The sequence below is a fragment of the Hirundo rustica genome, chromosome 2, assembly GCF_015227805.2.
Source record: "Hirundo rustica isolate bHirRus1 chromosome 2, bHirRus1.pri.v3, whole genome shotgun sequence".
NCBI lineage: Eukaryota > Metazoa > Chordata > Aves > Passeriformes > Hirundinidae > Hirundo > Hirundo rustica.
In genome coordinates, this window is record NC_053451.1 from 47,172,402 (window position 1) to 47,185,434 (window position 13,033).

Below are 13,033 nucleotides of genomic sequence, written 5' to 3' on the forward strand. Positions count from 1 at the left end.
TCAGGTCTCTTTCAGTCTAGTCAAAGTCTAGTGTAAGCCCAAGGGGAAAAGAAGAAATGGAAGAAATTTTGCTGTGAGGTACCTTGTGTATCCAAAAGGTGGGCTAACCCCCTTTCCCTCCGTAAATATGAGCAGGCTGAGGGAAGTCTGCAGTGTGCTGGGCAGTGCTCGCCTGTTGTTGATGCTTTCTGCGTGCAGGCTGAAATCAGATTAGCTGCACAGGATCTCAGGAGAGCTAATTATATTTTTAATTTTAAAGACTCATCTCTGAGTGCTGCACTGGCAGCATGGCTGTATCTTTTGTTGTGAATGCAGCTCTGACCACAGCTGGGTATGCAGGGCTCCAGTTATAACCATGGTAGATGACTGGAAAACAATAATCCTGAGCTTTGTGACATTTGCCCCATCTCTCTCTTGAAATCCTGCAGACTGCACGGATGTATAGTCAGCGCATTCAAAATGAGAGTCAGGTCTCAAAGCCTCTTCAGGAACTGGTAAATCCTACAACCCACAATCAAATTAACATCAGTACCTCTTTTCAGGGGTGGATATTGAAAGAACAGAAACTGGCAAGAATATGTCATATTTTTTGTGAAACAATAATCCATAGATCTTCTGGACTGTTTGTCTGAAGAGTCTACCTGCCTTTTTTTCTGAACAGGTGGTCTGTAGCAGACAGCTACCACAACAGTGACCATGCTGGTCTGCCTACTGCTCGTGACCTGGCTCTCAGCTGGCTTCTCATCCATCCTCATACATTCCTGCTGCTCTCGCCTCAAAGGGCAGCTCCTCCCCATCGCCGTCCTTCCTAAAGAGCCTGTTTCCATCCATTGCAGCACTCCAGCTGTGTACGCTATCCCACCAGGTCTCTGTGATCTGGATGAGATCACAGCCTTTGAACTGCGAGCAGACCTGAGTCCTCCTGCTTCTTCCCCACACTTTCTGCAGACCAGAACTTGAGATGCTGATTCCTTAGAGAAAGGAAAGTATCTACCCCACCATACAGGCCTGTAAGGCCTGCTTTATTTGTGTGAACTGACCTGGAGTGAGTCCACTGCAACTCTCTTAAGAGGTTTCTCCTGCCCACATGACCTTGCACAGTCTGATTACCAACTTGGCCCATCATATCCTCACATGGCTGCAGGATGTCCTCCCCCTCCACACCTCATTCCTGGCTGGCCTGATGGTCAGGCTGGGTGGGCTGTGATCAGTCACTTGGAGGTAACTGCACAGGGTTACTTCAGCAGGAGCTTGGGCATGGGGAAGTGGCATCTGCCTTTAAAAGCAGAATATTATGCTGCTTTTAAAGTTATTTTAAATTATTGTCAAGTTCTTTCCCATCAAACCTAAGGGATGAAGTAGCAGGAAACAACCTGTTATCATTTACTGTTTCCTTTTATATTTCCAAATCTGCACGTTGCTAGTTGTTGTGTTACTTGGCAACACAGGAATCCACTTCCACGTGATATATTTCTAAAGAAAAGACTATTAGAGAGACATACAGGGCCATAATATCAGTTAGGAAGTCACTGATAGCACCACATTTATAAGAAAAAAAAAAAATTCAGCCCAATATTTCTCTGTATCTCTGCCGGCATCGAGTTTAAGGCAGCTCTCTAGGTCATTTTCCACATTAAGGCTTTCTACAGGCTCTGGATCAGTGCTACCAGTTGAACTCCATTTAATATTTAAATAAACTTATTTGTAAAAATTCTGCCCACATTTTTCTATTTATTTCTATATAAATAAATTTCTTAATGTCACCAAAGGATGAAGTAGAAAAAAGTGTTTGGAGGGTGGGGGTAGCAGAGAACTGAAGTTTTATCACAGAACTGGAGGTAACAGAAGCCAATACCAAACAGAACCACTATGATTTAATTGGTCCCATTATCACAGTATCTTGGGAAAGCTGAGTAACAAATTACATGTTTTTCCAATAGAGTGGAAATAGTTGGCGACTCTCATGTAACAAGTCAGGAATACAGTAGTGGAGGCTTAATGTTTCCTTTCCCATAGCCTACAATTTCTACTGGAAGCACCTACTGTACTTTGGGATATTCCACTTAACAGCTCAGTTAAATGTACCCTGTCACAGATGATCTCATCTTGAACCATGTAACCAACTGTGCTCGCAACACACAGCAAAATTCCTACTTGAATGAAAGGAGGCACAGGGAATCTCCCTTCATCTCTAGTGCACTAGTGTAACAGTTGTAAGGATTAGAGTTAAAATTGACCATGAAAGACCTGACCAGCAAGGCAAGAGTGAGCCAAAGGCAGTTTCTATGTACGTCTTTTCAATCAGGCGGATCTCACATATAAAAGGAAGTCGTAAAGAAACAAGGAAGCAGCAGAAGACATGTATATATTTATATACTGTGAGCCTCAGGAGTTAACAGAATAAAAAAAAAAAAAAAAAAAAAAAAGTCAAGATTAGCTAGTTCTGATAACATTTAAATCTCCTCATTCTTTATTGCAGCTAAGGAAGCACTCAAGGGAGGGGTTAACAACGTTTGCAGTAATTAACAGCACAAATTACATCAGAAGAGATCTTTATCCTATACTTAAATCCTCCAAATCTCCTAACAGAGTTTCTTAGAACTACTCTTAGCAATGAAAAGAAGCCCTTCTGTGGAATTTATGACACAAGTTCTCCACTTGCAGAACTGAAGCAGACATCCAATAGCTCACATGGGATTTTACAGCTACCCTTGAACGATGTCATGAGCAGATGTTCTAAGTGACACACCTGGCACAGAAGCACATTTGTCAAGGCCACTATCTGCAGGCAGAGAAAATCAGTAGGACTTGTTCACTTCAAGTACTCTTTCTACTGCTCAGAATATACACATAGAAGACTACTGCATAATTCTGCATTTCTCTAGGGATTGAGATGCAGGTTGCTCAGAAGCTTTTAACATCCAGCTTCTCCCAAAAACCCCTGGAACACCTTGTGCTGGGCTGCTTTTACGTACCACAACAACAGGCCAGGAACAGACTGGGAAAAAGTGGGGAGAAAGAAAGTGAAAACTGAGACTGAACATTAAGAATAGTAAGTTTACTTATTAATCTACAGGATATGGCTCAACAGTAATCCACACAAAGCCCAATTAGTTAACTTGCAACTTTATTTTGGTGTAAGTCATTGGTATAAAGTTTAATATCTAATTATACAGATACTGGGGATTTTCAGGGAAGCTTATTTTGTCTTTTTTAATGTCTTTTTCCATTTGGTCCTCAGGAATGTTTCAAGAGGACTAACACTACATGTGTACCTTAAACTTCTGTACTAAAGTACTTCAAGTTTTGTTCTTCTGAGTAGGATGCTCAAAACATGCATATTATAGACAATATATTGGTCAAGGAAATGTTTCCCCTCTTTAAACTAAGGCAGTTAAAACCCCAGGAATATTGATTGAGTAATTTGGAAGAGTAAAAAGGCTTCCTTAGTGCTCATTTATTCTTCAAGCAAGCAAGACACACTCTCTTGGAATTACCAGATTTGATTGCTGTCTGCACTAAAAAGACAAAGATTGTCACAGACGGCGTTTAATTATGTTCATTTCATAATGCCACTAACTCATACAACTTCTGAATAAGAACTCGTCAACGTTAAGAACTGTGTAAACCCACATGCAAAAATTGCCATAGAATTTTTTAAATAGAACCAAATTGGCAAGTTTTTTGGACAGAATATTTCAATGTTTAAAAAAAAGTCTATTAAAATGAGCACTTCAAGTAACTTAAATATCTTTAGCAAACATGTCCAGCAAGAGACTCTGTAAAAGAAATTGTTCTTAGAACAAAAAGCTAACAAATGGCTATTTAGCCACTAATTTTTCAACACAGTGGTGGGTCTGTGTGAAACGATTTGTCATCTAAATAAAGCGAGTCCATTGCAATGTTAAAAAACATACATTAAGCAGGATTGATTAACTATTGCATTTCTGTATTTACAAAAGTGCTTAGCATAACAAAATTACCTAAAAAAATATAAACTTTACCAATATCATTTGGTTCTATGTGTGCTCCTAGACCTGCACTTGGAAAAAATAGTATTTACATTGTTAGATTTAGACAAGTTTCTATAATTTTTAAAGAAATTTAACAAAACTCCCCTCCACAAACAGACCCATATCTAAGTCAATGAATTTCATCTGGCTCGTAATAGAGCGGGAGCAAATCCTTGAGTACTGAGCAGTACAAACAATTCTAGCCATTACCTGTGGCATTAGACCCCAGAACTGGCTGCCGACAAATTGGGCAAGTGGAGTTTTCAGAGAGCCAGCGATCAATACAATGAATATGAAACTCATGCGTACAAGGTAACTGCCTTAGTTTATTCCCTGTTGCGTATTCATTAATGCAAACACTGCACGTTTTACTCCATTCATTTTCAGTGTGAACATCCCCATAGTTCCGTGTAGAAAGATTGTCAATCTGCTCTTTGGTTAAACCTCTTAAACGATCATCATCATCATCTTCATTCAGCAGGAAGAAGTGGGCAAGTCGAAGGATGGGCAGCGTTCCATTCTCTACGAGGTTGTTTGCATCTTGAGACTGCCTGCTACCTCGGTTCTCATGATTGCGCCCAGAGTGTTGACTACCACCCCTCTGTCCACTTCTTTCACTGCTGCCATCTACTGCATGTCCATTACTAGACAAAACCCCACTCGGATCACTGCTGTTTGCCGAACTTGAGTTATTCTGTGCATCTGCTAAGCCATGACCGCCTCTTTGCACTTCTGAATTAGATTCGGTTTCCATCAAAGAGCTCAGTTCTCCAAAGCCTGTCATTATCTGTCTAAGGATTGATCGAAGGGCCACTGATGTAGGTTCCCCAAGCCCAGTTTCTGAAATCCGACGAAGAGGTATCCGTATAGTGCTGATGTAGGTCCTAATACCCGCACGTTCTGATCGGGATATCGTGCGCCGAAATCCCCCGCTGTCACTTTCAAAGGTAACGGTGTTTTCTGACATTCCTACTCTAGAACGAGTTCTACTGGCAATGCTGTCCCGGTCCCTGTTTTCTCCAGGACGAATTCTTCTCACCTGAAGATCTAGTGTAATTGTCGGGTGCCTTCTGACAGCAGCCACTGGCCTACTAGATTCTTCCTCTTCTGAAGTTATTCCTAAGGATGGGGCTACACTGGAAAGCTGGGGAGCCTGAGTGTTACCTCTTGCTTGCTCTTCAGTAGGCTGTGGAGAACCCTGAGCTGTTTGTCTCCTACTTCTGTTGGCCTGCTGTGCATTTCTATCCTGCCTCTGATCATGTTCCTCAGAATGAGCAGCATCACCTTGCCTTTGCAGCGGGGAGCGGCTTCGACTACTTAAGGTAGACCTCAGCCGCAAAATTTCTAGTCTTTGGTTTGTATTCATGCGGACATTAGTTCTAGCTCTACCCCTTCTGACTCTCGCAGAAGTACCTCTTTCTGGCACTTCTCTTGGTTCACCAGCGGCCACAGAATTATTTCGCGTAGTATTATTTGTCTGGCCTGTCAGCTCCCTTGTTCTACTCCTGAGCCTACCCGAGACTGCATGAGAAACTACTTCTGACCTTAATGCCATGGCACGTCTTAAAAGCCTGGTCCTTGCAGCTTCGTTGTTGGCCTCTCTCGCAGCCATGCTCCTTGTCCGTGGGGCTACTGAACTGGCAACTAGCTGACGTCTTCTTTCTACGTACAGTCTGGTAGCATCTATATCAACATACTCCTCACCAGAAGCTTCAGAACTGTTATGATCGTGATTTATATTGATTTCGAGACTAAAGCGAAACTCCCCACTGTTTGGATTCGTCCGACTCACAGCTCTCCAGGTTTGGTTCCCACTCTGTCCACTGCGAGTGGCATTTCCTGTGCGACGAAATGTGTTAAGCCATTCCAGCAAAGAGTCGCCGTTGGAGTTTTCCCCGAGATCTTCAGAATCTGAGAGAAACGAAGAATTGCAAACGTTCATACAAATGCACGCTCTGCATACGACAATGCACTCCAAATCCTTTTCACCTGCTAGGCTCTGACTTCGGACATAATACAGCAGCAGGGCACCAACCTTGCTATGCTAATGTACAAATATATGCTCTGCGTAAAAATGTCAGCAAAACTTAACAGTTCAACCTAGAATTTTTGTCACACTGGCAGACTCACAGAGAAATTAATGTGCTCAGATGGCCTCTTCTGAGCCAGTGTTCAGATTCAGGTGGTCCAAAGACCGTTGTATTTGTCCAATACCCACCCCTGGCTGAAGATACCAGTTTGGGAATATTTTAACAACTCATTTTGATACAGCAGGAAAAAGAATAACAAGTCTTGTCTTCTATTGGAAAACATTATAAAAAATTGTTTTCTATAAGCAGTAGAATAAATGATCACAGAATCATTAAGGTTGGAAGGGACCTCTGGGGATAATCTAGTTCTGCCAAGGCAGTGTCACCTATAGCAGCTTAGACAGGAATATGTCTGGGTGGGATGCATGGTTTGAACAGATTTTCTCCTTTTGTACAAACATACTCTTTTCCTCATTACAATACCCACAGCTCCATTTTCAGACCTCCTCCAACTACGTGCTCAGGAACAGATAAAAGTGTTGTGCTTAGGGCTAACTATGTGTATAAAGCAGGCCAATTGTCATGATCACAGGGAGGATTTTCCCTTGAAAGGATCAGATTAAGTTCTCCCTACTCCATCATCTCTCTATGTCCAGGAAACCTCCAAGAACTTTGGTATCTTCATTTCTGAGCTGCCAATTCCTCTCCCAAATCTGACTGGTCTTGGCCAAATGAGTAAGCCAATATTTCTGGGCAATTGAAGGCAAATCATAAAACATAAGCCTCACTTGACTAAAATAAATAGAAGAAAAATGGCAAAACAGTGGACTTATTAACTGTTTTCCAATTAACTTCTTTTCCAACTGCTCTAATACATGTTAAAAACCTCTATAAACTGAAAAAACAAATAGTATTTTTTGTGCTATTACATTTACTAACAAAGGAAAAATAGCGAAAAAGCAGCAAGTAATTTGTGATTAACATAAATGAATTTTCATCAAGTATTTCAAGTTTGGTTTTGTATCCTAAGGAAATCTCTCTTATTTTTAAAGTATCTCCAGAGGCACACTGGAAAAAAAGCAAGAGAAATGAGCCTCTCTTATTTACAGAACTGTATTTATGCACCACGTACTATGTGTCTACATATACGAACGAAGAATTTTACCTCCAATATTTCTACCTTCACCTTCTCTGTTATCCAGATCAGACTGTGATGTCAGATGCTCCTTAGCCCCCTCCAAACGTTGCTGCAACTCTTCTGCTGTTATTTCTCCTGAATTAATTTACATTTTGATAACATTGTTAGATAAGATGCTATAACTGCCTCTACACAGCCATGCAGAAATAACATTTTCTATCTTGAATGAAAATATTCAAGACAGATAAAACTGATGAAAGCAGAAAGAAAACAGCACTAATGTGAGATGATAATACAGATATCAGAGGAAGCAGGTAGTGGAGTGGAAGAAAAAGATGCTGAATGTGCCAAGAGTATGCCAGCTTCCAGTAACAAGTCAAAGGCTCCCAAAATTGCCACAAATCAACAGATATACTTCAATGTACCAAATACAAATTATCTGGGTTTGGACATTCAAATGCAGCATCTTTGTATACAGGTAAAGCATACTTTTGTTTCATATGGAGGTTTTTCTCCTTTCTACAAAGCCACAGAAGTCAGGCTGCTTGAGTCACAGTACCACAAGTGGTGAACAACGGCAGGAGTGTTACTTCATTACACCTCTTCTGCTGAAGGTATGCACATCTTACCAGGAGTGCCAAGCAGGTTTCGGTCCCTCATTAACCTGTAGTCCTCCTCGTTGAGCTCGTTAATGAACTGGTAATAGGCATCCTCCCTGCTGAGGCGCTCCAGCTGCCGCTGTCTCTCACCTTCGCCGTGGCTGCCATTGCCATTTCCTGCACGGTGCCGGGAGCGATCCATAATGATAATGCCAAGCTGTCCTGGACAAAACCAGAAGATTAGACTGCTCAGGAATTACAGGAAGAATTTACCTAATTTGCAGTAAAACGTTCCCAGCACTTTCAAATAAATTAGTTTATTAATAGCTAAAGATGATTAAGGTGAACCAAGCTCCATGTTATTTGCCAAGATAACAATGTAGTTTATTATTCAAATATATAAATATATAAATACTTCTAGCTTGCTGAAAAACAGCTTCAAGCCCCCTTCCTCACTGAAATGCCATACTGGTTGGTATGGCAACTTTAAAAATGCAATGACAGATTTTTTTTTTTTTTTTTAAGCGAAATAATGATATTCTAGAAAGTTAAAGAAATTAACATAAAATTTATGTTCCTTCTCTCAAGTAAAATACAACAGCAGTGGGGAGTACTTTGAAAGCTGAAGTATAATTAAAAACATGGTTCTCTGATTATTGGACTGCAATTACCCCGTGTAGACTTGTGACAACCCCAACATAAGACTACATTAGTATTTTCATTGATAACATCCCCCACATAGTATACAGCTTACAGGTTTATTTTAGGTGGAATGACTCTTCTGACATATTACAGTATTTCTATATTTTCCTTGCAATCTCTAATCCAAGGATTAGCTAGCAAAGCTATCTCCAGAATATAGGTGTACAACGGATGGGCTGTACTTTTGCCACAGTTCTTCATCACTTACCAAATATTGAACCAGTGGGACCACACTGATAGAAGGCAAGAATAACCTTCCAATGTCAAAGAGGCATCATCTCCGTTGATTTCTGTGTCATTACCACCTCCCTCTGGTTAGGACTCAGTCCGGGGCCAATTAATGCTCAGCCCACTCCTCAACTTTCCTATTTTCTAAAGGAAACCTGTTCTTTCACTCTCTGAAAGACGATAAAGTGTCCTTTCAATTGAGCTTCCTGTTTAACAAAAGGCACCTGTAACACCTGCTGAGGCAGACATCTGACAAAAAGAGATCATCAGGCTAAAAAGCCCCAGCCACACTACACCGTGCTGCTTGCCCGTGGGTAAATGCCTTTCTTTTCTGTTTGTTTGCTTTTTGTCAATTTACACACAAAAAGTTACTTCAAGTTTAGATTATGGTGAAAACACAGGAAACAGCATTCTAAGCACACTCCTGATGAATAATTAGTCTTCACAGAACAGGGGATGAAACAATAAACAGACCAAACCAACTATTAGAAATACATTAAAAAAAACCCACAACAATTTATCATTACTGCAAACAGATATGAAAAAAAAATCTTAAAATGTATTTGTCAACAGCAGAAGCTGGCATACATTTAATATACCTTTCTTCCGTTCTTTGTGGGATCCATTCTGATGTATCCTTGGTTTCATTACTTCCACACCTCATGTTACTTTCCCCCACCAGCCCCTGCCCCAGGTAACCGCAGTTCTAAACACACTTCTTCCAAATAAATCATCTTCCTTCTGTGTCCAACACTACACTTTGATGCATTTAAATTCTTCTCTCCCAGCTCTAACTCATTCAACTTAAAAGAAATTAAATCTGAGTATCTTCCCTTCAAGACATTTTCCACTCCCATAGTATTTTTTCTTTTTAATATATGTTGCCCTCTTGGCTCAGCCTCACAAACTGTAGATAACTGCTGACTTCAATTTTCCACAAGGGCTATGTTCAAATCAGGTCACTTCTCAGATCACACTTCTAAACACGAATTTCCCATCCATCTCTTACACTTACCACCCCCGTTTCCTCACAACAAATGCAGTTCCCACCCAAGCCCCCAGCCAGCACTATCATTACCTTGGCAACGCTCGTCATGACTATTACCATGAAACCCCCAATCCAGGCTGCACTGAATACTGAAGTGCCCATCTCCAAAGTGACGTATTTAAAACTTGACACAGGTGGAGCAGGGAGGTGGGGGGAAGAGGATTGACAAAATTAATTCAGTTTCACGTGAGGTTGCTATTTAGACAAATGCCTTAAGACATGTGGCTGCTTGCCTAACACGACTATTTTAAGTTAAACGATTTCCCAGGTACATTACTGCATTGATGCACAGAAAAAATGCGATAGATATTCTTAAGGTAAGAAATCCATCACATGTAGTGCCCCTCAACCTAAACTTAAGGTGCTGTTCAAAAGAGAGGTTCTTTAGTTTTCAGTTATCCACAGAAAATCTGGAAATCTCTGGATTTTGTGGGTAGTTTAAGAAAAAAAAGTACTCTTTTGTTGACAACTGTATGGTAGGATGATTAGTCACACTCCTTAAATGACTCACTTAGAAACAGTAAGAAGTGTGAAGTGCTCGGTTGTCCCATCTGTTTAACATAACTCCACGGATGACAACTACTATCCCTATTTATCAAATGCCAACAAAACAAACTACTTCGGCACCTAAAATGTTTTAGAGTTGTGAAAGTTGAAGGGTATTAGCTGCATCAAAAATAAGATACGTTGTACTAGAATATTTCAGAGTATTGAAAAGTTGAAGGGTATTAACTACTAAGATGTAAAAAACTGAAACCGACATCCAGTTGAGTCGGATTACTCTTCCTTTGCAAAGAGACAGGGGTCGCATGCCAACAGCTTACGTTTTCCAGCATTTTCAACTGAAGACTTACTCCTTTAGATCTTCCTTCATGATTACTTGGGCCTATTCTTAAAGATTTATGACTATTTTTTAATATATACCTTATGCTTTTAGGTTTCAGCCTGTTACCCTGCAGTACTACTCCCGGTTCAATTAGATACTCATTCTCTGAAAGACTACGGAGCCAGAGGGGAGGCTATTTAGCATTTCTGTCACACCGCAGCCTCCAGGCAGGATGATATCACCAATTTCCGGAATGAAAAACAATAGTACTAATAATAAAATAAATAAATAAAAACAACCCCCAAACCAAACCCAGATACCCCCACGCACGAAGCCTGGGGAAGGACGGGGGGAAAGAGAGAAAAAGGGAGAGTCAGAAGGTAATGAAAACACAGCCCCCAGGACACCCAGAGACCCAAACCGGGGGCCTGAGAGTAGCCGCCCGCCCCCGCCCCAGGCGGGCAGCAGGGCCCGCAGACGCCAGCGTCGATCCAAGCCCCCCAGGGCAGGGCAGGGCAGGGGTCGGGCCGCGACGGCCCCGGGGACTCTGCGAGCCCTCGGGCCCGGTCCTGCCCCGCCCCCGCCTGTTGCCGGGGAGACGGGAGCGCCGTGACCGACGGGGCTCCCGCCCAATGCCCCGGCGGCCCCGCGGCCGCCGGCCAATGGCGGCAGCGCCCGGCAGCCCGTGCCCTCCCGCCCCGCTCCCCCCGGGCCGTCCGTCTCGGCCCCGACACCGACCGCCCCGGCCGGACCCGCGCTCTCCGCCGCCGCCCGAGCCCACGGCTCCCCTGCCCGCGGCGGGCCGCGTCACCAGCTGCGGCAAACTGGTGAGGCGCCCGTGCCGCCGCCTGCCCCGGTGGGGGGAAGCCTGCCGAAGAGCAGCCGGCAAGACCCGAAAGCCCGTCCCTGCCTGCTGGCGGCGGCGGCGCGGACCGACCGGCCGAGCCCCGCTCCGCGCCCCGTCCCTCCCGGCGGCAGCGGGAGCCTCCCCCGCCGGGACACCGACCCTGCCGTGCGAGCGGGGCGCGCTCCAGTTCCAATTGCTGTCCGGGTGCCGGCTCCAGCGCCAATTGCAGTCCGGGCGGCTGCCGGTGCCGCCGGCACAGGTTCCGTGCGCGAGGGACGGGGGCGGCTCCTGCCGCGAGCACCGCCCCCTCGCGCGCAGGCGCGCTTGGCACGTTGTAATAACGCATAAGGAATGAGATGGATTGTAGAAACTTCTTCCTTCTGCTGCCTCCTTCCCGGGCTTCCTGCGGTTTTAAATGGGACGCTTTTCCTTCTCTCGTGTCTTTGCCTCTCTTTCTTTCCTTTCTGCAGGAATCTCGCACAGAACTTTTTCTAAAACGTTCAAAAATTTAATTGCTCGGTGCCGTCACCTGTGTCAAGCCGCGATTTTAGCGATTTCCGTTTGCAGAGCCTTGGGTAGAAGTTCTCCCACGCGAGATTCGGAACCTCTCACGAAGTTTTGCTGGCTCTAGTTGCGGAGACGCTGAGGGCAGCCGCAGACTCGCCGTCCCGAGGTGCTTGTGCGGATTTGTCTCAACGCATCTTGCACAAACTCTCTCAAGCGGCAAAATGAGGGGATCTCGCTAAGAGGGTGCCTTTATGTAAAGCCTCCACCTCGTCCCTCTCATGTCCGAACTGCTCTTGTGTTCAGACTGGTTTGCGGAAATAAACAAGAGTTTGGGTATTTTCTGTGCAGCTGGTCTCGATGGTGCAAAGGAGCACCCTCGGTAGTGAATGAGATGCTAGGAAGGGCTCAGGGCCGCTGTCCGGGAAGATGCTTTCACAACACACCCAGGATTTCTTTATTCTGCTTAAGGAAAAAAGTTTGCACAAGTGTTGCATTTAGGTTTGGTGGTAGTTTACATTCCTCTTCTGCCATTCAGTAGTTTCCATGAGACAACCACGATTGGGACAAATTCTTAACAGCGAGGCCGAATCAGGAACGCCTGCTTGCTTGCTGCGTTCAGAAAATGGTAACCTCTTTGTTTTTCGTGTGCCTTGCCACAGAATAAATAATTAGTATTCTGTTATATTTGCCTTACCTGAAGCAATTAAAACATGTCCTTGCTGAAGATCAATTTTACTTTCATAATAAAAGTCAGAGTGTCTGTGTGTGTGTATATATATATATTCTTTTCTTACAGTCTGCTTTTACTAATCATTGTTCCACAGTCAAGAACATCTCTGGTATCAAGCCCACATACAGACTATTCATCCAGAAGGAAGTTATGATTTAGATGGTGAATAAATGCATATTTCCATGCCAAAACCTTGCACTGAATTAGTTTATTTTTCCACTGACCTCCGAGAATTTGGCGTCCATTTTCATAGTGGTGTTTCCCAACAGCACACTGTAACTAAGTAAAGTACTCGTTCATTTTATGTTGTGTCGTTAATACAAAATGACAAGAGTAGATCTTTCGTAGAATATTATTGGACTGCA

At 43.3% G+C, this 13,033-nt stretch overlaps 1 protein-coding gene across 4 annotated transcripts; it reads right to left on the minus strand.

The window, feature by feature from the left end:
* Positions 1-3,109: 3,109 nt before the first annotated feature.
* RNF6 (ring finger protein 6) lies at positions 3,110-11,724 on the minus strand. 4 transcript variants are annotated; one of them, XM_040056017.2, is made up of 4 exons: positions 11,591-11,724; positions 7,811-8,002; positions 7,209-7,316; positions 3,110-5,924 (listed from the first exon to the last, which is right to left on the minus strand). In XM_040056017.2, the coding sequence occupies exons 2-4, from the start codon at positions 7,980-7,982 to the stop codon at positions 4,213-4,215; spliced, it is 1,992 nt and encodes a 663-aa protein (XP_039911951.1). In that variant the 5' UTR covers positions 7,983-8,002; positions 11,591-11,724; the 3' UTR covers positions 3,110-4,212. The 4 variants fall into 4 exon arrangements, with proteins under 4 accessions (XP_039911951.1, XP_039911953.1, XP_039911950.1 ...); XM_040056019.2 differs by having other exon boundaries at positions 7,811-7,997; positions 11,591-11,649; XM_040056016.2 differs by lacking the exon at positions 11,591-11,724 and adding an exon at positions 9,310-11,086.
* Between the last annotated feature and the right edge of the window lie 1,309 nt (positions 11,725-13,033).

Excerpts from the sequence above, each read along its gene's own strand:
- RNF6 (XM_040056016.2), bottom strand. The coding sequence starts at position 9,358 with ATGAAACCAAGGATACATCAGAATGGATCCCACAAAGAACGGAAGAAA. Across the intron at positions 7,317-7,810 it reads AAACCTGCTTGGCACTCCTG|GAGAAATAACAGCAGAAGAG; the intron begins GTAAGATGTGCA and ends AAATTAATTCAG. Across the intron at positions 5,925-7,208 it reads TGAAGGTAGAAATATTGGAG|ATTCTGAAGATCTCGGGGAA; the intron begins GTAAAATTCTTC and ends CGTTTCTCTCAG.